The following is a 26791-nucleotide window of genomic DNA, read 5'->3' on the forward strand; positions in this document are numbered from 1 at the left end:
ACTTTTTAAAGCAAATAGAAAACATGTTAACATTACTGAACTCAAAAAATTAACCCACGGTACTGTTTCTTTCAGAAATTCATGTGTTTCAAGTTCAGCTCTTGGTGTAACACTATCTAAAGAGATGCATCCCAGCAGGACGAAACCTTGGGCAAATTTCCTTGCCCCACATGCCTGATAATAATCCCTCAAGAAGAAAAATACAATAATAATATAGTCACTCAATCCACGACTGTTTGTGGGACACTGCTGTGAGCAATTGGCTGCCGCGTTTTGCCCACAAATATACAGTCTTTACAGTATAATTCACTTTACAGTATAATCTGAAGCACTTTGAGACATCTAGAAGACGTGAAAAGCGCTATATCAATTGTAAGGATTATTATTATGATTATTATTATTATTTACAGTAACTGCTAAATTGCTGCATGTTTGGCAACTTTGACTAGTTGGGCCAGGTTATTTCAGCCACTCTTTATATTGTAGTCCAAGTGTATGACAGCAGAGGAATTAAAGGTTTCTACTTGTATACCTTTGTAAACTCATTAACAATGACACAGATGAAACTTACAGAAAATATTTTAAGACAAGTGAGCATTCTCTAATAATGTCCTTCATTGTGCCTAAACTTGAGATGTTTTCGTGTTCAAATCCATTCACTCCCTGGCACCTCCTTACCTCTCCGACCTCGTCACTCCTCATCCTCCACCCGGCACCTCCACTCGACTGGCACCGGCCTCCTGCTCGTCCCTTACACCCTCCAGCCCCACCATCGGAGGTCGCACTTTCAGCTACTAATCCCCAAAACTCTGGAACACTCTTCCTTAATCCTTCCGCCTTATAAATATTGTATAGATTCTAAAACTGCTGTACGCTGTCATTTGCTGTAAGTTAATGCAGCACCAACTTGGAGTCCTGTAGCTCAGTGGTTAGAGCGCTCGCCTTGCAAGTGAGATACCGCGGTTCAATTCCAGGCACGGGAAAACCTTGGGCAAGTTTCCTTACTCCACACGCCTAATAATAATCCCTCCAAAACAAAACAATAATAAATTGGTCATTTTCAATCCACGACTGTTTGTGGGACACTGCTGTGTGCAATTGGTTGCTGTGTTTCGCCCACAAATATACAGTCAATTCACTTTACAGTGTGTTCTGTGAAGCGCTTTGGGACGTCCTCCCGACGTGAAAAGCGCTATATCAAATGCAAGGATTATTATTATTATTATTATTATATTCTGTGAAGCACTTTGAGAGATCTAGAAGACATGAAAAACGTTATATTAAATGCAAGGATTATTATAATTATTACATTTTGTGGAGTCCTGTAGCTCAGTGGTTAGAGCATTCGCCTGGCAATTGAGAGATCTGGGTTCCATTCCCGGCAGGGCGAAACCTTGGGCAAGTTTGTGGGACACTGCTGTGCGCAATTGGCTTCCGTGTTTTGCCCACAAAATATACAGTCAATTCTCTTTGCAGTATATTCTGTGAAGCGCTTTGAGACATCTTGAAGATGTGATAAGGCACTATATAAAAAGCAAGGATTAATATTATTATATATTGTTCTTCACGTGGAGTAATATCTTGGAGAGCTAATATTAACTTTACAGAAAATATCCTGAAATACATTGACGGATCTGCTATACAACAACAACAAGAAGATTGCACTTGTATAGTGCCTTTCACATTGGGATGACGTCCCAAGTCGCTGGACAGTGTACAGCATTTCAGACCCGAGCTGGGGTCGGGGGGGGAGGGGGGGAGGGGAGGGAAAGGGTGGTGGCTGATGGCATGGTCGAAGAGGAGGGTCTTGAGGCGGGACTTTAAGGGGGCGATGCGGAGTGATTGGGGGATGGAATTCCAGAGGTTGGGGGCAGAGTGGCTGAAGGCTCTCCCGCCAATGGTGGAGCAGGTTGGTCGGGGGATGTGGAGCAGGCCAGAGCCGGCTGAGCGGAGGGAACAGGCTATTTATAGTATTGTTTGCACATGTCCTTGATAATAAATTTCAAAGATGATCTGTTTTATCCTATAATCTACTATAATTACTACACAGAGCAGTCAATAGTGCCAGGAAGACATTCAATGTTGAGAAGCATTTTTTAAAAAAAGGAATGAATACTGTGTGTGTGATTTTAAGATCCTTTTCTTAATATTAATCAGCAACTTCAATGAATGGTATGCAATTGGCTCTAGGGAGGATTAATGTACACATGATCGAAGCATAGAATTTTAAATGACCTGCAATTATTAAATCCATTCACTTATTAATTAGAATTACTGATAAATAAGAGTAATCTTTAACAACAACAAAATTACATTTGTATACCGCCTTTCACGTTGGGAAGAACATCCCAAGGCACTGGACAGTCAGTGTTTCGGACCCGAGCTGGGGGTCAGGTTTGGGGAGGGTAGAGGGCAGGGTGAGGAAGGAGGGAGATCGAAAGCACGGTCGATGAGGAGAGTCTTGAGATGGGTCTTTAAGGAGGCAAGGGAGGGGGCGAGGCGGAGGGACTGTGGGATGGAGTTCCAGAGGGTGGGGGCAGAGTGCCTGAAAGCCCAACCGCCAATGGTGGGGCTGGCGAGGCAGGAGACGTGAAGCAGGATGGAGCCCACTGAGCGGAGGGAGCAGGCAGGTTGATAGAAGGTTAGGAGGTCGCAGAGGTAGGGTAACAAGGCCATGGAGGGCTTTGAAGGTGAGGACCAGGATCTTGAACTGTATCCTCTGTGTGATGGGAAGCCAGTGGAGTCGGGCGAGGATGGGTGTGATAGTATCATGGAGCCTGGGGCAAGAGGACACGGGCTGCAGAGTTCTGAATGATCTGCAGCCTATGGAGGGTGGAGTGGGGAGCATGACAAGCAATGAGTTTGCATGGTCAAGCCTGGATATTATGAGGATTTCAGCAGCCTGTAGAGTTAGATAGTGTCGGCGCCGGACAATGTTGCGGAGGTGCGGTCAGGCAGAACGTGTCATGGCATGGATGTGGGGTAGAAAGGATAGTTGAGGCTCAAACAAGACGCCAAGGTTCCAGACTTGCTTAGTAAGGTGGAGTGTGCAACCATGGATGGTGATGCTGTCAGTGCCTGACGTGTGGATGTGTTGACGGGAGCCAATCAGGAGAGCCTCGGTCTTGCTGAAGTTCAAAAGTTAGCTCTCATCCAGGACTTGATGTCTGACAGACATTCTATCAGTACAGCAGTGGCCCTGGAGTTGAGGGTGGAGGCAGGGAGGTACAGTTAGGTGTCATCCACATACATGTGGAGTTGACCCCATGTCTGCGGATGATGTCACCAAGAGGGAGCATATAGATATTGAAGAGGAGGGGCCCAAGGACAGAGCCCTGAGGAACACCGCACGAGACGGTCCGGGGGCTAGAGGAGAAGCCGTTTGTGGAGTTGAAATGGAGGCGATGTGAGAAGTATGTTCTGAACCATTCAAGGACAGAGACGTGAAGGCCGAGGTGAGAGGAGAGTTGGTGGATGAGGATAGAGTGGTCAACGTTATCGAAGGCAGCAAAGAGGTGAAGGAGGATGAGGAGGCAGAGGGAGCTCTGATGGACAGAATGTCATTTGCCACTTTGACCAGGGCTGTTTCTGTGCTGTGGGCAGCACGGAAACATGATTAGAGGGGTTCGTGAAGGGAGTAGCGAGAGAGGGAGAAGCGAAGCTGGGAAGCAACTATTCTATTCTATTCTAGGACCTTGGAAAGGAAGGGGAGGTTCAAGATGGGGAGTAGTTTGAGAGCAAGAATGGATCCAGGGAGGATGATGACAGCCGTTTTTAAAGGGGTGGGAACGTTGCCAGTGGACAGGGAGAGGTTTATGATGTCTGTGAGTAGAGGGACAAGGAGGTGCATTTGATAAAGAACCATGAATTGAATGACTAATTTTATTTGGCCAGAACTTCTCTTTTCGAATAGTGCCATGGGATCTTTAATGATCACCTGAGCAGACAGCGGGATCTTATTTTATTATCTCATCCAACTCCCACAATGTAACAAACCTGCAGCATTGAACTGAAGTGTCAGCCTAGATTGTGAGTGCAAACTCCATATGTTAGCCTTGAACCCACAACTTTCTGACACAGAGGTGAGAGCCTGATCCAACTGGAAAGGCATAACTCTGATGCAAGCACAATTCAGCTTATTTTCCATGTTTAGATAAACATGTTAAATTGCCTAACTTAAATTTTTTCCTGAAGACAATATCCAGGTTACGTATCTAATCCCTCACACATTGAAACCTGTAGAAGATCATTTTTTGCCAATAGAGTTTATTATAATTAGGTGTTATTAATTTACATTCAGCTGCCCAATTTACCAGCATTCGGTTTAGTAACCATTAAAGCATCTTATCAGGGGGGAAACAAAATATCACTAAGATAACTCAGGGTAATTATTGTAATTACTAAAAGGTCATTATATTGCCACAATCCAATTTGCGCTTCTTCCAGCATTTATATTCTTAAAATGAACATAAATGTATTTGAGCTCAATTCAGTCCCTTGCAGGGAGGCAAGTTGTTCTTTCAGAAATTCAGCGCGGACACAATGGCTGAATGGCCTCCTTTTGTGCTGTAACTTCTATCATTCCATGATATAATTCAGGCAGCTAATTCAGGCAGCTATAGGGAGAATTGGCTGCAGCTCTCCTTAGGATAGTGGTTGAAAAAAATCAACCAGGGTCTCCTGCTCCTGATCATTTTCTAGTTACACCCTCACCTCCTCCCTGCTAGAAAATGCTGATGTGCAAATGTCAGATGAGGGCTGGATCCTCAAACAATCCTCAACTGAAGAGGATCTAGTGTTCATATAGATTGTCTTGATCTGCCCTCCACTAACAAAATGGCAAAGCAGTTTGAAAGCTTCCCAAAAGCACCTCCCTAGCTCTGCTTTCCTCATACCCACTCCTCTGCTTGCCCCTGCGATAGTTAACTTGGTCTTGCTGCTTGTTCCCCATCCCTCTACACCGCTTTGGTGGCTGACTTTCCAGCCACTAAGCCCCTAATCTCTGGAACTCCTTCCCTCTACCCCTCCATCTCCCTCCACTATCTGTCTTTAAATGCTGCCTAAAAACCTACTGTCTATGGTCATTTCTCCCTCCTCCATCCCCCCTCCCTTCTCCCTGGATCGGCATCCGAGCCTGTCATTGTGAAACGTTCCGAGACGTTATCTTCCCCAAACAATGGAGAGGTTTTTAAATCAATTTACCACATGTCCTGTGTGATGCAAGAGCAGAGGAAAGTCACACACACTCCATTGCAGCTATCAAAATGTTATAATTTTTTTCCACAGCTGAGCAAACAAAACTGATGTTTCCTCAAGGACCTGCAGAAAAACAACAAGTCCCATAGAGTATAAATACATTTCAGCTATGAGTACATGTCAGTGGAACAAATGGATTAGAACAGGATGTTTATATCATTCAGCACAAGAAACCTGGCAAGAAACAAGCAATGTAAAAACTATATGAGTGTCATTCTACCAAATGTTGAATATACAGGGATCTTAGACATACTACAAACCTGATCACGGGAACTATAGGCCCTAAATTACAAACTAAGCATTACTTATGTAATTTAAGATTGGTAACCAATTTGGGGAGTTAATCAGAAAACAAATGTTAAATTTATGCCTGAAATTCCTTGTGAACCTTTTGCACCAGTTTATTGGACTTCCAGTGATCCTGTGAAGCCACTAAAAAACGGTCTTAGTTTTCCACAAATGTAGGGAGGGTTCTCGATATAAAATGCATAATTTTCCCCCAAACAACAAGAATGTTTGCAACTCTGTAAAAAAGCATGTTGTGTTGCTGGGGAATGAAAAGGACTTTAGATAAGTTATTGTCCGTACAGGAAATGTAAATGTGCACTTTATTCTATGTGTGTGCTCACTAGGTTCACTCACAGTGCATCCCTTACATGTGAGAGATTGGAGACTGGGACATTTAATGCTGTGTGAATGGTGCAGCATAGTTTAAATAAACAATGCAGCTCAGTTATAATGTGATGTTTTGAATCCATAACATCTCAACTCAGTTGTAGTGAGGCACAATAATGGGTGTGACTACCGATTCACTCCCTGCGTGTCAGTTGTTCCCATATTAAAAGAAAAATGGCTGAATTCCAGATCATCAGGCATAAGGCCATTTCCTGTTTGCTGTGCATGCGCAATCAGGGATGTATTAATAAAAATAATTGTTTTCGCTTGTTCCAATCTTTATAAACTATTTCACCTTTGAGATCCTTTGGGAGCCCTTGATTGTTTCTTGCCTGTGATACAAAACCAAGGGCACAGATATGATGGGCCAAATATCAGATGCCTCTGTTTACCTAGCAGTAAGTAGGAACCCAATTGTTAGTCAAGAGATGGATTGCTTTTGGGGGTAATAAACCCTCAAAAAAAATTGTAGCTTTATCCACAACTGTTTGTGGGACACTGCTGTGCACAACTGGCTTCCATGTTTCTCCCACAAAAATGCACAGTGAATTCACTTTAGAATATATTCTATAAGTGCTTTCAGGCATTTCAACAACATGATAGGTGCCTTATCAAATGCGAGAATTATTTCTTTATTTATTATTTCTAAGGTTCTACGACTACTGAATTTACTTTATATATACTGCACATATAGATTTAAACCATAAATTTATTTAAAAAATTATGCCAGTTTGTAATCTTGTTTTGTTCTTTCCATCTTTTGTTCAGGGTATGACCCCACTCCATTGGGCTGCTTTTCACAATCGACCACAGCATGTTCAGGCCTTACTGCAGAAAGGAGCTGACCCCACTTTGGTTGACAAGGACTTTAAAACAGCACTTCACTGGGCAGTGCAGGTGAAGTTCATTTGTTTCTCAGTAAATTCACTTGGAAATGACTTAAAATGGAATGTTAGCTCCCCCGAAGCTTAATTAATGAATGTCCCATGTAATGTGGTGGTGAGTAACACCGTAAAGAAACATCTGAATCCCAGTCAGGGAGATAGGGGGAGTTCTACAATTGAAATCAGCACCCTCAGACAAGGATAATTCAGCCAGGTTTCTTCTCCAGATTGACATGCAAAATGATCATCATCTGTGAAAAGGAAACTAAGTGGCTTAGCTTTATTTTACTCGCTGCTCGTCCTGATGATGACTGATGTACCTTTTTACTGATACAGATAACAGAATTGTTCTGCAGAACATGGTCATAGATCCAAATTTACTTAAAAGCCATTATAGCAGTTAATCTCCTTTAGATCTCCGCACCCACCTATAATTGTTACAGCCCTTTTTTACATTGGGTTGGGTCTAACTTGTAATCTAAGCTAAGAGTATTGAATGTCTGAAGACGCTGAAATGATCACAGTCACAGAGTGTTCGCTTTTCTCCGGCAGACATGTTGCCTGCAAGTTAGGAGAGAATATCTTAATGTAAATAAAGAACACTATGCTTGGCAGGACTTGTACATACTTGGACTTTAGTCTGCTGTTTATTATCACTGTTATTTGCCATTGATTCCTATTGCTCGATTGAAAAAAATACAGCTGAAGGCAAAATGAAATGTTGTGGGGTGGGAGACATAGAAATGTACAGTGCAGAAGAAGAGCATTCAGCACATCGTGTCAGTGTTGGCACTTTTAAAGAGCAATTCTTTCATTCCCATTTACTTTTAACAAAATGCAATGTAATATAGAAAATATATTCATTTTGCAAAGTCAGCAGTGACCTAGTACTGTTGTTCAATTGGATCAGTAAATTGCACAGCAGAGTTTTCAGTATTCCAAGGAATTAATGTGGTTTGCATTCTACATTCCTAATGTCTCAAATGCCTTAAAGGATTTGATCATGATTTGTTTTCTTGCTGGTAATACTGCTATAATTAGCTAATACACATGGAGTAACATGTAATTCAACACATTTCAAATGAATTATTTACCAGTAGGGACTGAAAGGAACTCATCTGCTCCCAGTCTACTGCAGATTGAGAAAGCTCTGCAGATTTGTCTTCTAACATTAACCATGAGGTGGAAGAACAGTGTCAGTGCATTAGAGTGTGACAGAAATAGAGGGGTCTAGTTTATGGCAGTTCTTGACAGAATTGCTTAATAAGAAATCTGAGTCAAGCAAATGGGTTCTCTTCCCTTTAACAGGACGACTGTCATATCAAGGAGAAAGTAATTTGTTAGACAACTTTCTCCTCCACTCTCTCAGCTCCCTCACCTCCTTAGCTTCCTCTACCAGATCCCCAATTGAGCTGTGAGCAGCATTTGGTGAAGTCCTCCTTGAAGGTGCTGAAAAATGAAAGTTTTTGTTGTGTTTTGTTGTTGCAAAAATATTTATTTATGGTTTTATTTGTTCCACACAGCTCAAACAGAAACAGCGTATAACTAATCTATATCAACACGGATTGGTTGGGCCAAATGACCTATTTCCATGTCATATCATTCTATGTAATTTCTGGCCAATGCTCAGCACCTCCGAGTCTAATTACAATGTTTGTATTTCACCTCTTACCAGAGTGGGAACAGAGTCATGACGTCTATTATTCTGGATCATCAACTAGGCCCGTCTGTCATAAATTATGATGATGAGAATGGAAAGACTTGTGTACATATAGCAGCAGCCGCAGGATACAGTGATATCATCTGTGAGTTGGCGAGGATACCAGAATGCAACCTACAAGCGCTAGATGTGGATGATAGGTAAACCCCAAGATTGAGCAAAAATTTCACTATATCCTCTCAGAAGCAATGTGGTATCTGTCATAACTTTTGGTTATGATACTTTTGGTTATGCAATAATCCTTTCTTATTCAAATGCACAATTTGAGCTATAATGTGACTTTTGCAATTATAGCAATATTGGGGTCGAAAATGCAATGTCCCCAAACCAGGTTTGCTATGTTAATTCTGATCTAAGCTGTCTGTAAAGATCAGAACATGCTGAAGGCAGATGTCCATCAGATAGCTGGGTTCCTCAAGCCTTGGCTCTTGCCAACCTGCACCTCTTACTCTCCGGAATTAGGTAAGCAAGATGCATCCCTCCAGGGTGAAAGTGCACATTTCTTTCCAATAAATATTTTTGGAATTTCCATGCATAGGTGGGATGCATGGAACTCTGTTTGGTTTGGATACTTTTGAGCATGGTGATGGGTATCTGCATGTGTCAGACACCCATCTGACGAAAACAAATATTCTGACCTATGAATATCAGACTGTCAAGTTGCAAATGCCAAATCAGCAAAGTCTGTAAAAAAAAACTGAATATTAAAATACTAACCATTTATTCTAGGCTGGGATTCCAGTGCAATGCTAAGGAAGTGCTGCAATGTCAGATGACAATGTGCTGCCATCTTACAACCGAGGCCCTGTCCGCCTGATCAGGTGGTCATCAAAGATCACAAGGCAATACTCAAAAAGGCACTGGGTCTCTACCTAGTACTATATATTCCTTGTGCCACATCAAATGCAAGGATTTCTATTGTTATGTGACTGAATTCTCTGATTGTTTTTCAAGTTAATTGGATCTTTTCAGTGTATAAAAATAAAGGGATTCAATAGGGTAACTACAGAGAAACTATTTCCTCTGGTGGGGCATAAGCTTAAAATTAGAGCCAGGTCATTTAGGTGTGAAATCAGGAAGCATTTTGTCACGCAAAGGGCAATGGAAATCTGGAACCATGTCAAGCCTGACAGCTGGCAGAGAACTACTCTGTTTATGTAAAAATGGGGGGGTGAGGGGGAGAAACATCCAGTAAATTTCTCGTATTACTGGATACAATTCAGAATCCTTCCCAATGCTAGATGCTTATACGTCAGGTTCCAAAGCAATTTAAGAACTCCATACAAGCTGGTCTTGGGAGTCAAACCTGTCACATACAATCCATCAGCTGAACAAATGTGTTCCAGCCATCATTCCTCTCTGTCAGATTTCTGCAAAACTCCAAATCTCTCCTCAGCATTTGCAACAGATTAAGAACTTTTCGAATAAGATATATACGGAAATCTCATGACCATTGCTCTACTCTACCACGGTCTGCTGTAAATCAGTGTGATTCGGAAGTATAGTGATGCTCAAATTCTGGCCCTGACTTGCTGGCTTCTGGGGCCAAAACGTGGCCATTTGTTGACATCTCATGTAATTCCTGTACGCACAGGAAGTATCGCTAATCCACTTTCTGTTTACTGGGCATGCACATTTGATGAAAGCACTGCTGCCATCACTTCACGCAGAAAGTGACATTAGCACACCTCCTGCACGTGGAGCAATATACACGTTGGACGTGACACCAGTGGTGATCTGACGAAGTCGGCCATTATTTTGCGTGTCATTTACAACATACCAGTTGAGGCTTTAGACCCAGCCGCCCACCTTGGGACATCCTCCCGATGTGAAAGGCTCTATACAAATGTAATTTGTTGTTGTTGTTATAACATGGTTTTTTCTACACGTAGGAGGGAGGATGCACTTCCCCTAGAATATTCTTCTATAAATTGAACATGATTAGCTTAACACAGTGTACAACACATGGATATTTTCAAATGCACAGCAGTGATTTGCCAGCGTCCTTGATGTACATTGTTCTTTCTCTCTAGGACGCCACTTCATTGGGCTGCAGCTGCAGGGAAGGCAGATTGTGTACAAACTTTGATACAGCTGGGGGTAGAAAGCAATCCAAGAGACATCAATGAAAACACTCCACTAACATATGCAATGTACTGCAGCCACACAGCATGTATCAAACTGTTCTCGCAGGAGAACCGGTAGGTTGTATATAAAGCTAGTCAATATTTATAGGAAAGAAACTTTTGATAAATATGACCTTAAAGTAGTGTGAGTTACTGTTAATGATTCCTGTGCCCAATGTTATATATAGTCTTTCTATTTATTATCCGATGAGACATTAAACCGAGGTCTCATTTGCCTGTTAAGGCGGATGTTAAAGACACCATGGTACTACTTGAAAAGAGAAGGGAGTTTTTTCTGGTGTCTGAGCCAACAAATCCCCCAATAAAATGGGTCACTCACTTCCCAGCTGTTTATCGGACACTGCTGTGTGCAGATTGGCTGCCCAATTCACCCACAAGGTACACAGTCACTCCATTTTACGGTAAATTTGAGACATCCCTTTGACATGAAAGGAGCAATATGAAATGTAAGGATTATTTTTTTCCTTGGCAAGGTGAGTTGTATTAGTGCCGGGGCTATAAAAAAAAATCCTCTTTTGATATCTTATTTCAGCGTCAAGTTTCCTGATATCACACATATCACAGGCATAATACAAAGTACATTTCACTCTACTCTGATCCTATCTACCGTATAAGCCACTCTTGTTATTTTTATGGGCGGTCTGACACATACAGAACACATTGCCCTGCTTAAGAATATCCAAAACCAGACTAAGAGCTCCACATGTTTAGAGCCTGAAATATGCCATGTACATTTCCCTGTGTCTGGAATGGAATGCAGATTCAGGACACATCCCAAGCTTCCCACTACTTGTCCAGCTAGGATCATCCAATCCGTTAGGGCTTGGCTTGCAGGGTTAAAGGGAGCTGAGTGGGAATAATCCTGTTCCCAGTGATTGGTCTGCCCCACCAAGTTCTGCTGCTAAACTAAGTCTGACTGCTCTATCATCAGCAGTGCCCTGGAGTACTGCACACCCACCTGGCTCAGAAACCGGACTACCAAGATGGCCGCAGAGTCCCCCCACCCACCACCTCCAATGAGGATAATAAGTCATTCACCATTCACCTTGTCTTTGAAGTGAGACTTCAAATGTTATGCCAATTCTAGAAGAAGTATTGGCTCTTTAGGGTCCTGAACTCATAATGACTCAAACTCAACTGAGACTGATAACTGATCTAGGGCTTTTACAACTGTAGAGGAGAATAAATGAATCTTTTACCACCAGTTTTAAATAATTCAAACCAAGTTCTGAGAAGTGAAAGAACTGTTCATTTGACCCTAGGTTTATATTTGAATAGGAACTGCAAACCAAGTCAATATTATACAATGTGAAATACAAATATACACCAGTCATGCAAATATTCACCAATAAAATACCATAAATACTAGTGCAAAATATGCAAGTAAATTGATACCAGCTCGTGCCTGCACTGTTTTTTGTAATTTTAGTTAATACATCTTTCAGAGATTTTTTTACATTTATTTACAATACAAATTAATGCAAATTTACATTTATATAATGCCTTTCATGTCTGGAGGATATCCCAAAGTGCTGGTCTTTCACTTCATGGTTGTTTGTCAGACATTGTTGTGTGCAAATTGGCTGCCATGTTAACCCGCATAACACACAGTCACACCACTTTACGCTACATCTGTGAATTCTTTGGGATGTCCTCCCTGTTTGAAAGAGCTATACCAAATGTAAGCATTAATATTATTATTATTAAGACAGGCCGCATATCCGCGTCAAACAAATATTTACATCTTCAGCTGGGCCTCATGAGGGAATTTGCCTGCGGTTACTTTTCAACTTGAAATGTTCAAAATAAATAGTGAAGTGCCTGTTACAAGAAAGTATCTTGTGCATTCATAAATAAACACAATGTTATTTGACGCAAACTCAGGCCGTGCCTGAGTTGTATTTGCTATCAAAATATATAATTTGGCAGCTGTAGTTAAACATTGGACTCCGGTCCGAGGTCTTGGTTTGAATCTAAATGTTTAGTGACATTCTATCTTAGTTGTCCTCAGTGGGTGAGGCCTGCCAGTAGCTCTTTTCAAAGAGCGGCCACAGACACGATAGGCCGAATGGCCTCCTTCTGTGCTGTATAATTCTATTATTCTGCGATTCTGGAATGAGTCATTGCCTGATGTAGTTCAGTTTCTTGTCAATTTCTAGTACAAACCGTATCCTACTTCACATCTGAAGGAGGGTGTCAGTAGAAATTGAATGTAAAAGGAGATAATTCTCTGAAATGTTATTTGGGAGCACATATAAGCAATAAAAATAAAATAATGGTTTAATTAATGCATGATTGACGGTTAGAAATAACAAGACATTCCAGGAACTGGAAAATATTTTTTAAAAAGCTTTATGGTATTTAAACTTTATAACTCACTGTGAATATTGCAATTGTGAGTTTATGGTTTCAATTTTAGAGTAGCAAAATATGTCTGTGAACTCTGGCAAGGTTTAGTGGCTCTGTTTTTTATTGAACACAGATCTGAGCCTGACAGACAGCAGCCTTCCCAGATTAACAAGAAAAAGGAGAGTCGCTTTGGTGTACTGAACCAGATATTCTCCTGCAAGAAGAAAAAAGACGATCAAAAGAGCAGCCGGAAAGATAAAGCTCGGGACAGATATCTAAGAGAGGAAACATCCGAAGTCGATGATATTATAACCACCTTTGACTGCATCATGGATCCCAACAGTAATACAGCTCCACATGAAAGGAGAGAGGAAAGTGGATTCCAAAAAACAACTACAGACCCAGTCATTCAGAAATACCAGTCATCAGACAAAAAACAGAAGGAACGCAAAAGTCTTCCTCCAATTCGGACACAAAGTCTTCCACCTCTGACTCTTAACAATTGTGTGTTTTCAGATTCTCCCAGCATAGCTCAGAGCACAGGCTGCAGCCCGAATACATACCATTTTGCCCACAGATCTCAGAAGAGCCGCAGTGAACATGACTTGTTTGATAACAGGACCAGCTCTCAGCAACTATTGGCTGGTCAGTGGACAATCAACAACAATCATATATTGCCCCCCAAAGCCTGGACAGCACCTCCTTCAGCAAAACTCTTGGAGGTTTTTTTGCAGCAAAGAGCCAAAAATATGGAGCTCTCACATCCTCCTCCTTTTCCCTACCTCCGCCAAGGTAAGTCTCATGAAATATTCTGGCATTAATAGATAAGAATGAGTTACAAAGAGATTAAAGAAACTGATTTTTGCATGAACATTGATCAAAAAGGCTATGCATTCTTTGCACAAGGACAACAATAAATGTCAGCGGTACCCTATTTCATGTTGTTACTGTGATTAAAAACTGGTCTGTTTTTAATAAATGTGATTGATCCTACACTCAAAGCTATTTCCTGGTGTTAGGTTGCCAGCTGAACCAGTGAGATTAGACACAATATTTTAATATCTGATGCTTGTATAGCTCAAGGACAGCACTTCATTGGTAGAATCTGTGAAATTCATTCAAATGGCATTATTTCAGTTCTGCATGCTTAGCTGGTTGCTAAATTTAAATGACACGCTTCTGAAAAATACCTGTTTGAAATATTGGAACCCATTGTGTGAAATGCTAAACCTTGAGGATATCATTGTTCAAAAAAATCTGTTTTATTAGTTTATTTATTAGACAATGTCACTGTGCTTGTGATGAGCAATTGGCATTTAATTGGCTATAATTCTTCAAAATGACAGGAATAAACATGGGCCTTTGGTTGAACAAATAATTAAAATATATAGTAGCTTTATCAATGAATACTTGTTAGTTTGCCTTACTTCTCTGTTCAGGATCTATAAATGGGTTGAAGAGATAATGCATTTCTGGGGAGGAAAAATGATTGAAAGGGATAGTGAGAAAGTGGTTAGGTCAGGTTTGGGCCTATTGACCATTCTTGTACCTAACAGCTCCTATGTAATACCATTTATTAGCTCAATGTCAAATTATATCATATGATCATGCATTCTCAATCATTCTCAATGATCACATTATGTAGACTGCTCAGTGTGTTATGTATGTCTTATCCTTCACCTCCTCCCTCTCCCTGGCTTGGGTCAAGCTCTGCTACTGTTAAGCATTCCAAGACACAACCCCATGTGAAGGGCATTTTATTAATACAAGTTATTTTTGTTATCCTGGTAATGTTGAGGTGAGTGCGTCATTAAAATGTTCATATTTTCAACTTGTGTACAGCAGTTCCAAGGAATCAAATTATTCTTTCCATTTCTTCACTACAATCCAAAACTGTTTACTTGTAGTTTGTCCTCAAATGTTGGACCAAAGCCCAGAGTGAATAATAGGCTCAGTTTATAGTAATTTAGCAACTAATTTTTCATGTGTGCACATGTTAGAAAAGGTGTATATTACACATTGAATCAGCAGATATCAAGACTAAAGATTGTGCTTACATTTATTTATAAAACCACGGTACACATTGGAAACTGGGACAAATTAAAAACTACAGATATAATACTATGGACAGAATGCTTCAGGCTTAAGGGATTATTTTACCCTTTAAAAATATTCACAGCTGATCATATAACAGCTTTGTATTAATGTAAAGTCCAATTACTACAAGCCATTCATCAACTTCTAAAGCCAAGTGATAACTGGCAGAACTTGCTGAGTATCAGATTTTCTGTGGTGTCTCTGTTCTCCTCCTGCATCAGATGTAGCTGACATCCAGTCATATTGCATGTCATTTAAAAATGGTTGTTTGTGGGACATTGTTGTACGCAAAGTGGCTGCTGAGTTTTGTCCACAAAATACAAATTCAAACAACTTTACAGTATATCCTGTGAAGCGCTTTGAGGCATCTCATTGACACAGTAAAGTGTTATATCAAATACAAGGATTATTATTATTGTTAATAGTATTATTATTTTAGGCTAAAAATTCTATCTAGTGTCAGACTATTTTGCCTTGAAATTTACGATTGCACTGAATTATGGAAAATTAATCTGAAAGTTGGTTTTACACAAGCCCACCATTTTTATTGTATAATTTATTTAACAATTTCTGATTGATCTTAAATTCTTCAAGACAAAAAGCTCTTGCAGACTAGAGGATATTTGGGGCATGCAGTATTATTTAGTAATATGGCTCAACAAGCTATTAGGGATTCTGGGCAGATACCAGTCTGGCTCAATTGGTAACACTTCACAAGATCACAAAATGTGTTTAGACATAGGACCACAAAGTCCCATGTGTTTGATCAAAATAGTCCCATTGCACTATTTTGAAGAGCAAGGAGCATTCCCAAGGAACCAATGATCCCCCTCATCCAAATCCAGCAGATCACTTAGTCATTCATCTAATTACTGTTTGTGTGTTGCTACCAGCTCTAATTAGTTGCTGGGGTTGCTTACACAGCAACAGTCACTTCAGTTTAACAGAGCTCATTGTCAAGGACATTATCGACAACAACAACTTTATTTAGCGGCCCCTCACGCAGGGTAGCGTCCCAGAGCGCTTTGAAAACAAGTGTGAGGATCTTGAAATTGATCCGTTCTCGATAGAGAGCCGGTGGAGCCTGGCTAGAACTGGTGTGATGGGGGTATGGAGTTTATTGCGGGTGAGTATGTGGGCAGCGGGGTTTTGGACCAGCTGGATCCTGTGCATGGTGGAGCTGGGGAGACCGGCAAAGAGGGCATTTGAAAAGTCGAGTCGGGAGGTAACGCATGGACGATAATATCGTGCCTTATCACACAGCGCTATATTAAACTTGATGGCTGTTTGTACAACATTGCTGTGCAAAAATTGGCTGCTGCGTTCAGTCATTGCATTTTACAATTTCTGATATATTCATACTGTATTTTTGTTCTTTTTAGCAGAAATTATGCAGCAAGTCTCCATGGATAAAATGAAAATAAAAGATGCAGTTCTAACACGGGCCAATCTAGCTCCAATAATCAACTCCTGTGCTCACAAATGTAGGTAAATATTTGCAGAGTTATTGGGCATGATCTTAGCATCACATCTTATAGGTTTTGTATTGCTGCTTTCTCAGTTAACCACGGGTGACATCAGATTATATTATATAAAGAATAATAGGAATTTAAATAAAAACAGAAGTCGCTGGGAACAAGCAGCAGGTCAGGCAGCATCTATGGAGAGAGGCAAATGAGTTAACGTTTCAGGTCGATGACCTTTCATCAGAACCTACTTTATCATCATAATCAGATTTGAACCTATTTTCTTTTTCACCAGGACAAATGTCTTAGCCCTAAGGCCGTTGTCGTAGGAAATGCAGATCATTGGCTTCCAAATTATGACTAAATGTAAGAATATACAAAACATATATTCCAAAATTCTGCACAATCTTAAATGTTAAAACAATGGTCTTACGCCTAAGGCAATGAACATTTTTGGAAGAGTAGTGATCTAATCATCACTTTTCTAAAATTATTTTTAAAAGTTTAAGAAGTGAGGGGCTTATTTAACAATGCTGTCGCTAAAAGATATAACTTTGATATTTAAAATTAAACATATTTTTCATTGTCTTCAGGCAATCTGCCACGTGATCACATGTCTCAGAATATGATCAAAACAAAATCTCAGCCTCTGATGTCTATAAGGACTACTGCAGTGAACCTCCCACCAGCACTGGGGACCAGATCCCAGAGAGAAGGCATTGTCCAAAGCAACTCACTTTATTCATTTCTGCCAGTTATGTCAGACGATTCGCTGAGAATCAACCGCGTGCTTCCTGCTATTCCGACTCAGAAGAAGAGCACTCCACCAGAGGACCTGTCCAAGTTCTTTATTGAGTCATAGCACAAACCTCAGTATAAGATGTAAATGTTGATTTAAAACTTAAAACACATCTGTATTCCTCATTTTTTAAACAAAGATTTAAGGAATTGTGAAACTGAATAAGCCTTCAGGTAGATATATTTCATGATGATCTGTTGCCTTTGATTAGCAAACAAGGGCACTTTTTTTAATGCTTTTTTTTATATTTGTGGGTCTATTGTATTTTAGCTGTTAACCATCAAGACACTCCAGTAAAACCCTCACCTGCATGGAAAATGTGATCTGTCTTCTTTTAATTTAGTAGTTTAGTGTGTGTTTAAAACTATTTACCTTACCAGAATATTTTTTTTTAAGTAGTGGTGTTTCTGAATGTGGATGTCAATCATCTGGAGTTGCAATTGATAGCACTTCAAAAATATTCATATTATTATCCTAGTATTTGTTGTGTGGGGACTTCACAAAACATTAGATTCAGCTGAAACAAAACAACACACAAATGTTTCAGCACCATTCAGACTCCGTAACGATATAAGAATATAAATTAAGTGTAAGTAGGATTTGTTGGTTAATTTTTCAACTATTGGCAATGTGCATTCTAAACATACACTGCCAAAGATCAGAATATTACCCGCTCACCATCAAAGTCAACGTATTTACTAGCATCTGGAGAATTAACAAATTTGTTACAATATTTCAGTAGCTTAGGTGAAATCTTAGATTATCTACATCTGGAACTAGAAAAAAAAATAATCCTATTCCTGGACCAAGGTTAAGGGGAGATTTAATAGAGGTATTCAACATTATGAGTGGTTTTGACAAAGTAAATAGAAAGAAACTGTTTCCACTGGCAGGTGGGTCGGTAACCAGGGGACATAGATTCGAGATAATTGGCAAAAGAACCAGAGGGAAGATGATAATTTTTTTTACACAGAAGTAATAGATGTTTCAGCGCCTTGGGACATCCTACCGACGTGAAAGGCACTATACAAATGTAATCTTGTTGTTCTTGTTGTTGTTACGGTCTGGAATGCACTGCCTGAAAGGGTGGTGGAAACAGATTCAATAACAACTTTCAAAAGGGACTGATTGGGTAGCTCCTCCAAAGAGACAGCACAGGCACGATGGGCCGATTGGCCTCCTTTTGTGCTGTAAGATTCTATAATTCTATTATTTTCAGCCCCAGCATACAAACAATCACAAGGGAAGTATGGATGAAAAAATCTCTTCAACCTATTTGAACTCATCCTTCGAACTGTCCTTCCATTTCAGCATCAAGCTTTTTTTAAATTAGTCAAGCATGAGATTCAACCGAAAGATTGAATCTGAAAGATACAACAATTCGCCCACAAAATACAGTCAATCCACTTTTACAGTATATCCTGGGCTTTGAGACATCTCATCAAGGTGATAAGGTGCTATATTAAATGCAAGGATTATTATTATGAAGCATCTTGGTTTCATCCATTCATAATAATCCCTCCAAAAAAACAAAAACAATAATAAATTGGTCATTTTCAATCCATGACTGTTTGTGGGACTTCGCTGTGCGCAGTTGGCTGCCGCGTTCGCCCACAAATATGCAGTCAATTCACTTTACAGTATATTCTGTGAAGCGCTTTGGGACGTCCTCCCAAAGGATTATTATTATTATTATCCACCCTTCCTAGTAAATCATTCTTGCCATTATCTAAACAAATACTTTCTGGTGTCTGTCTTGAAACTGTCCTTCACAATCATGAACTTGTGCCCTCTAGGGTACACTAGGGTATCCAAGAGTATTGGTCTTTGTTTACTTTCTCAATCTTATATACCTCTACGGTTCCTTTCTGAGACTTCTGCATTACATACTGTTACGTCTACTATTGTTCCCTTTCAAAACCTATAACTAATTTCAAATACATTGAACGACATTTGAGAGGCCACTGTGACTTTTTGAAGCATCAATTACTTCAACAACAACAACAACTTGCACTTATATAGCACGTTCCATGCAGGGTAGCGTCTCAGAGCGCTTAACAGTGGCAGAGACTGACTCTCAGCCAGTGGTGGGGGTGGGGGTGGCTGGAGGTGACCACAAGCACGGTCGAAGAGGAAGGTTTTCAGGCGGGACTTGAAAAGGGGAGAGAGGGGGCAAGGCAGAGGGATTGAGGGAAAGTGTTCCAAAGTTTAGGGGCAGCAACTTTTATTTTTTAAACAGGCAAGTACTTATTCATTGTGGAAAATTCACTCAGCTTGTCTATTGTTCTTTGAGCACTGTCAGGTGATTATCAATAATTTATAAATGCAAGGACACATTGATTTAAAATTGATGTATTTTATATTATTGTTTTGTCAATTTCCCTATCTAAGATTATTTAAGCTACTCACAACTCCTCCACTAGCAGCACATGGGTACATGACCCACTTATAATCCTTGCATTTTCACTTCCAGGCTTGCACATACTGTGTGTTTCACTGTGAACTAGCATTAGCGGATATATAAATGCAAGTCATCGTTGTTCTTAGAAAAAACATAGGAAAAGGCCATTTGGTCCATTAAGTACACTACCTCCAGAGTTTACACACACACCACCTATATTCTCTGAGGAAAACCTCTGCAAGAGTATTCCCTAATTAAAAACATTCAGCCATCATGTTACTGTATCTACAATAATCATTCCCATTTTGCTCTTCTCCACAGGTAACCATTGCGCCCTGTTGAATATTTTCATCTCAATGTGCAGCTACAGTTATACATTTCAATCACATTTCCAACCAGATATTTTTCTTTATGGTCAGAATTGATTGTCACAATCTTATCTGACTTTATTGAGCGTCTGTTCCACATTATCCACTTCAGTATGTAAGGAGAAAAGATTCTTGAATCTCTACCTTCATTTGAGGATTATTAATGGTAAATCTATGTCCTCTAGTTCTTTACTTGTGGTCCAAGTTAACTATCCTAATCATATTTTAAAAATCCGAATTATATTGTCCCCTTGTGTTTTTTTTCGAATCAGAATCTGTTCAGGTGTCTGAATCACTCTTCATTACTTATATACCAGAATTATTATCAGAATCTCTTTTTTCTTTTGGATTAGTTACTCTTCAGACAATGCTGGATAAGGTTAAAAACTGTCATAGTGTCATAAGCAGGAACCCACATTTTACCACTTCACAGTAGAATGTTATGCTCTACTATTTGTTCAGTGATTTGACCCCTTTCTCTCCTTTTCGTGCTATGTTTGCATTGTGCTTGAATGGTAAAAAATACAGAGTCGGTGCTATAAAGTGCATATCCTGTAGGGAAACCAATATTTTTCACGAACACTACTTCAAGGAGATGCTCTGGTAGGAGACAAAGTATCAGTCAGTGAGAAGTGCATGGGTTCCTGGAACAGATGACTTTACATTCCCAGGCTCTTTTTCCAGTATGACGTGCCTTTATGAAGCAGCCCCTTCATAATATTAGAAACTATATTCCAATTGATAATGTCATTATTGACAAGCTAAAATCAATTGATCCCTATTTAAAATGGGCTAGATTAAGATACAAACATCCAAAGCTGTACAGGCACACATTGCATTGATATATGTTACTTTTCACTTAATGATTCTCATTTTGGTAAAAAAAACATTTGTTGTGCTGTTGTAGAAATAATTCTTCAGCGGACAATATAAAATGTATCAAAGAGTGACTTTTACAAACAGAGTGAACGAATCTCACAACAGTTTCGTTTTTCTCCCAAAAAAGCTAATCTTTCTGTGATGTTCAGTCATTCATTATCATCTTTACTGTGTTTATGTTTTCATCCTGGAGTTATATCTACCTTGTTCCTTATGTGCTTTCTGTGATTAAATGGGTTTGTTGTCATCATTGAATTTTTTGTGAAGTGTTTAGAATAGAAAATCGCTGTTATTTGGCAATTTGGCTTTGAGATAAAATGTTCATTGCAATGAGACTCTGCATTCTGTTCATTTCATTTTAGCCTTTGTTTTGAGAAACAAACCTTTTATCTTCTCTCTTTTCAGGACTCAGTGTAAATTGCATGAACCACTTTCCTGTGGATGTAATAGTTTGTGGAAAAGTTTGTGGTAACTGTTGGAAAACTTGAACAACAGAGTTGGTGTATGAAACTATTATTCAAATGTATATTGATCGTTGCACAAAAGATTAAGAGATTGTTCTTACTTGTCTTTTTTTTAATGAACCAACAAGATCAAATTATCACAACAGCACCCAGAATAATTGAAGCAGAACAAACAATATGGTAGAGCACAGTGAAATAATGCTCAAACACAAACTCAGCATGTTTATATAATGAAGTTGATTGGTATATGGAGAGGTAACCAAAAACCTGGTGGCTTCCTCTGCTCACCAGGCACCGACCTGCTTTACGTCATCTCCCCCACAATCGGTGGTCGGACTTTCAGCTTATCTGCTCCCATCCTCTGGAACTCCATTCCAGAGTCCCTTCAGCCAGCCCCTTCAACTCGCCTACTTCCCTCGCCTCCTTCAAGGTCCACCTTAAGACCTTCGTCATTAACCGCACTTTAGGACGACGGTGACAATGCTCTTGTGTTCCATGCTGATGTGCTATTCATCTGGAAGTTCACGGGTATCTGCTATACACCTAATGAAGATTCAACGCTGCACTTATTGGATGTCAAATGATGACCGAGTGACTGTGCTCTGAGGGCAGTTGACTCCAATTTGATGCTTGCCAATGAAATGCCAGTATTGAGTCAACCCTCTGTGGTGGTCTCAGTGGTCCAGTTCCCCAGCTAAGCATGTCTGCAATACACCAGGGTATTGCTGATGACAGTCCAGCCAGCTTGATTCATCAGCACAACTAAAAGGGGCAGATCAGTCATGGGGGTAGAGATTCTTCCTACTCAACTCCTGTTAAATCCAGCCAAGATCTAACTGACAAGGTGATCTTTGTTGGACAAACAGCATGAAGCTTGCCTGATAGTAATGACAAGCTGTGAATTTTAGCTGGTTAAACTCAAGCAGTTCACCAAAGATGCTCTGGGGTCCCTAAGCCTTGGGTCTCACCAACCCGTTCCTAATACTTTCTGAAATTAGATGGGTCCCTCTGAGAGGGAGTGAATTTCAACACACAATCTGAGCACCAGATTACCTTTGTAAAGTTTGATTCTAAACTGGTTCAAATGATTTTTGTTGATAGATACAATTGTAAGCATTATATTCTCAGTGCAACAAATATATAAATGCAATCAAATCTGCTTTCAGGAACCACTTAGGGGACTGGACCAAAGTGGTCTTCATGTAAGTGTGGCCTCTGTGTAAGGATTCATTGTTTTGTTGACTGGGCCCAAAGATTTTTTTTTAAATTCTGCAAGCACACTTGTAGATTCCCTCCAGACTCCTAGAACATTTACGAATGCTTGCCTCACTGGTGAGGTGGGAAGCATCACATAGGCTGCTGAGCATGGTGTTGGTAAATGCGCTAGGAGTCTAGTGGGAGTCTACACGCAGAGCATGGAAATTAATAATGCATTACCGGTAATTACAGTTAAATTCACTTAGAACTGGCTGCTGAGAAGCGTATCTGTACAACAACAGGGCTAAAAAGAATGGCAACTGGTTGCGTTATACATGTTGCCTAATTGAGGTGGTTTACTATGGAAAATTGGTCAGGACTATTCCAGGGTGGTTGTTGACAGCAGGTTGTTGCTGAATAGAAGCGATTGGTTTAACAGATTTGACTGTACAGTATTATGTTGCTCTCAATGCATTTATGTTGTTAAAATACTTAGTACAAATTGATAACTTAGTCTCTGTGATGTCATTGTATAAATGATTTTAAGCATCTGTTCCCTGTGTAAACCCAAGTGGTTCCTTCTTGTCTGGCCCAACATTGATTTTTGATGCCTCTGTACCAGTTCAACTTTTCTCTTCCTCATCTCCTGTCGAGAAATCTTATCAATGATTCAGTTAGAGTTGGCATCAAGAGGATTGCAAGATTTAGCAAAATTTACTCCTCATCAAGTCAGCAATTTCTAATGCTATTCCTGGATTAATTACTTCTCAATCTTTTCTTTGCAAATAAATAACAACAACTTGCACTGATATAGCGCCCTCCACGCAGGGTAGCGTCTCAGAGCACTCAGAGAGTCAGACATAAATTCTGTCTGGTCTTGTAAGGAGGTGAGTTCTTCATAGAATGTGGGAATGTGTTAATAAAGTTACATTTCCTTCTCTTCTATGGGCAAAGTGAGGACAACCACCTGAATTCAGTAATGTTGTGATAAAGAAAAACATGATGAAGTTGCATTCATTTAATCTGTAGCTTTCAGAAAGTACATTTGAAAACAAAATGCATTCAGCCAAGAGAAATGGTCCAATTAAAACTTAATAACCCAAGTTGAGCTTTTTACTGGACACTGCAAGAACATACTGTACGCTGAGATATAGTAACATGAAAATCCTGGGACACTGGCCAAATAGCAAAAATGTTAATCTTTATGATGAAAATATCACTTGTTAACAATTCCTCATGTTTCTATGATACTGTAATGTTGTACTGTGGGAGTGTCTTTCTTAGAATAAGAACTGAGATCCTATCTGTATGTTTCGATGGTTGTTTAAGTTCCCAAGACATGATTTGAAAAGATTCTTTGTTCTGGAGCATTAGCCTAGATTGTGAACTCAAAATCCTGACATGAAATTTGATTCCTTGTATCTCATTCTGTGAGGAGTTATTAACCAGTGACATTTTCACCTTGAAGAGGAACATTTCTGGTACTTGGCTGGTATCTCAGGATTTTCACAGTACTGTATCTCAGTGAACAGTACATTGTCCTAGAGGCAAGGCCAGCAACCCTCCTAATAAACTGATCATTCACTTCATAGCTGTGTGTGGGACATTGCTATGTGTATATTGGCTGCCAAGAGGCCATTTGGCCCATCGTGTCTTTTACAAGAGCTATCCAAATAAATCCCACTCCCCCACTCTCTCCCGTAGCCCTGCCAACAACAACAAGATTCCATTTATAGAGCGCCTTTCACGTCGGGAGGACGTCCAAAGGCGCTGTACAGTTGGGTCAGGACCAGAGCAGGGGGGAAATGGTCAGGGTGAGGGGAGGGAAAGGAGGGAGTGAGGAGGGGGTAGAGAGTCGAGAAGGGAGCTGAAGGCACGGTCAAAGAGAAAGGTCTTGAGACCGGCCTTGAAGGAGGAAAGGGAGGAGGCGGCGAAGGCACTGGGGGATGGAGTTCCAGAGCCTGGGGGCTGAGAGGCTGAAGGCCCGGCCACCGATAGTAGGGTAGCTGGGGCGGGGGATGTGGAGCAGACCGGAGCCAGAGGAACGGAGAGTACGGGCAGGTAGGTAGGGGGATAGTAGGTCAGAGAGGTAGGAGGGAGCAAAGCCATGAATGGCCTTGTATGTGAGGATGACGATCTTGAATTCGATCCTCTGGGGGATGGGGAGCCAGTGGAGGCGAGCGAGGGTGGGAGTTGTCCTCCCCAAACTTGTCCTCCCCAAATAATTATGTACTTCTCTCTTAAAAGTTGTTATCGAATTGGCTTCTACCACCCTTTCAGACAATTCATTCTAGATCCGAACAACTCGCTGTGTGAAAAAATGTCTCCTCACCTCCCCTCTGTTTCTTTTAACCACTATTTTAAATCAGTGTCCTCAGGTTACCGACGCACCCGCCAATGGAAATAGTTTCTCCTTGTTCACCCTGTCAAATCTCCTCATAATTTGGAAAATTTCTATTAAGTCTCCTCTTAACCTTCTCTGCTCCAAGGAGAATAATCCTAGCTTCTCTAGCCTTTCCTCATAATTGAAGTCCCTCATTCCTGGTACTATCCTGGTAAATCTTTGCACCCTCTCCAATGCCTTGACTTCCTTCCTAAAGTGTGGTGTCTAGAACTGAACACAGTACTCTAGCTGAAGCCTAACCAGTGTTTTATAAAGGTTCTTCATAACTTCATGACTTTTGTATTCTATGCCCCTGTTTATAAAGCCTAGTATCCGGTATTCTTTTTTAACAGCTTTATCTACCTGTCCTGCCACCTTCAAAGATTTACTTATATGAACCCTCAGGTCTCTCTGTTCCTTCACCCCCTTTAAGATTGTACCATCATCTTATATTGCCTCTCTTCATTCTTCCTCCCAAAATGCATCACTTCGCATTTCTCCATATTAAACTTCATCTGCCACGTGTCGGACCATTTTACCAGTCTGTCTATGTCCAATTGCAGTTTGCTACTTTCCCTAGCTTAGTATCAACTGTAAACTGGGAAACTGTACTCCCTATACCCAAGTCCAGGTCATTTATATAGATCAAAAACAGCAGTGGTCCCAATACCAACCCCTGGGGGACACCACTGCACACTTCCCTCCAGTCAGAAAAACAACCGTTCACCACCACTCTCTGCTTTCTGTCTCCTGCCAGTTCTGTATCCATGATGTCATTATCCCTCTAATACCGTGGACTTCTATTTTGCTTACAAGTCTCTTATGTAGCACTTTACCAAACGCCTTTTGAAAATCCATATAAACTACATCAACTGCACTACCTTCATCCACTCTCTTCTTTACTTCATCAAAAAACTCTTATCAGGTTTGTTAGAAATGATTTGCCTTTAACAAATCCGTGTTCTATTCAATAAAATGATGAGCCTCAGTCACCTTCCTCAATGTGGCTCAGGGTTGCCGCTTTTCAAACCAACTTTGTCCCGCTTTTTTTCTATTTTATCCCAAACCCCATCTCTGTTAAACATGGTGATTCATGTTGAGTTGTGGTTCCACACATGTCGCCAACACTCTGGCAGCTCCAAAATGTCATATGGAGAAAATTATTTCCTGGATTCCAAGTACAGTGGTACTTTCAGCTCTTATATTTGCAGTTACAGTTGCAATAGAAATGTAGACCTTTTAAGCATTACCCATTAAAATAACATACAATGAAATAAAAGCTACAACATTGAAACAGGCTATTTGATCCAACAAGTCCATGCCATATTCATAGTCCACATGAGCCTCCACCTATCCTATTTTACCTTCCAAGCTTTCCCCCATATATTTCTATTCCCTTCTTCCTCAAGTTTTCTCTTAATTCATTGATGTTTTCTGCTTCAACTGTGACTCTGGCAGTGAGTTCCATATTCTCACAACCCATTAGGAGTGAAGTAAATCATTGTGATTTAAACATATGGATTGTTTTTGAGGTATATTGCTCTTAAAAGTTGCAGAGTTTCCTGTGATGAAAACAGATCTAAGTCACTCTTGTTACTTTTAAACGTCACCTTTAAACATTTACGCCACATTGCTTATTTTATTTGATCCATTAGAAGATACAAACAATGCAGAAAACAGATGGCAATAAAAACAACTTGAACTAA

The 26791-nt window shown here is 40.3% G+C and overlaps 1 protein-coding gene across 1 annotated transcript in view; it reads left to right on the forward strand.

The window, feature by feature from the left end:
- ankrd55 (ankyrin repeat domain 55) overlaps window positions 1-17715 on the forward strand; it is a 34146-nt gene extending 16431 nt beyond the window's left edge. Inside the window, exons 6-11 of the mRNA XM_007892238.2 lie at window positions 6700-6828; window positions 8491-8675; window positions 10569-10736; window positions 13165-13823; window positions 16511-16612; window positions 17188-17715. Of these exons, the coding sequence (XP_007890429.1) occupies window positions 6700-6828; window positions 8491-8675; window positions 10569-10736; window positions 13165-13823; window positions 16511-16612; window positions 17188-17456 (1512 nt within the window). The 3' untranslated portion in view covers window positions 17457-17715. The remainder of the gene's footprint in view (window positions 1-6699; window positions 6829-8490; window positions 8676-10568; window positions 10737-13164; window positions 13824-16510; window positions 16613-17187) is intronic.
- The last annotated feature ends 9076 nt before the right edge of the window (window positions 17716-26791 follow it).

The sequence above is a fragment of the Callorhinchus milii genome, unplaced genomic scaffold (genome assembly GCF_018977255.1).
Source record: "Callorhinchus milii isolate IMCB2004 unplaced genomic scaffold, IMCB_Cmil_1.0 Scaffold1, whole genome shotgun sequence".
Classification (NCBI taxonomy): Eukaryota; Metazoa; Chordata; class Chondrichthyes; order Chimaeriformes; family Callorhinchidae; genus Callorhinchus; species Callorhinchus milii.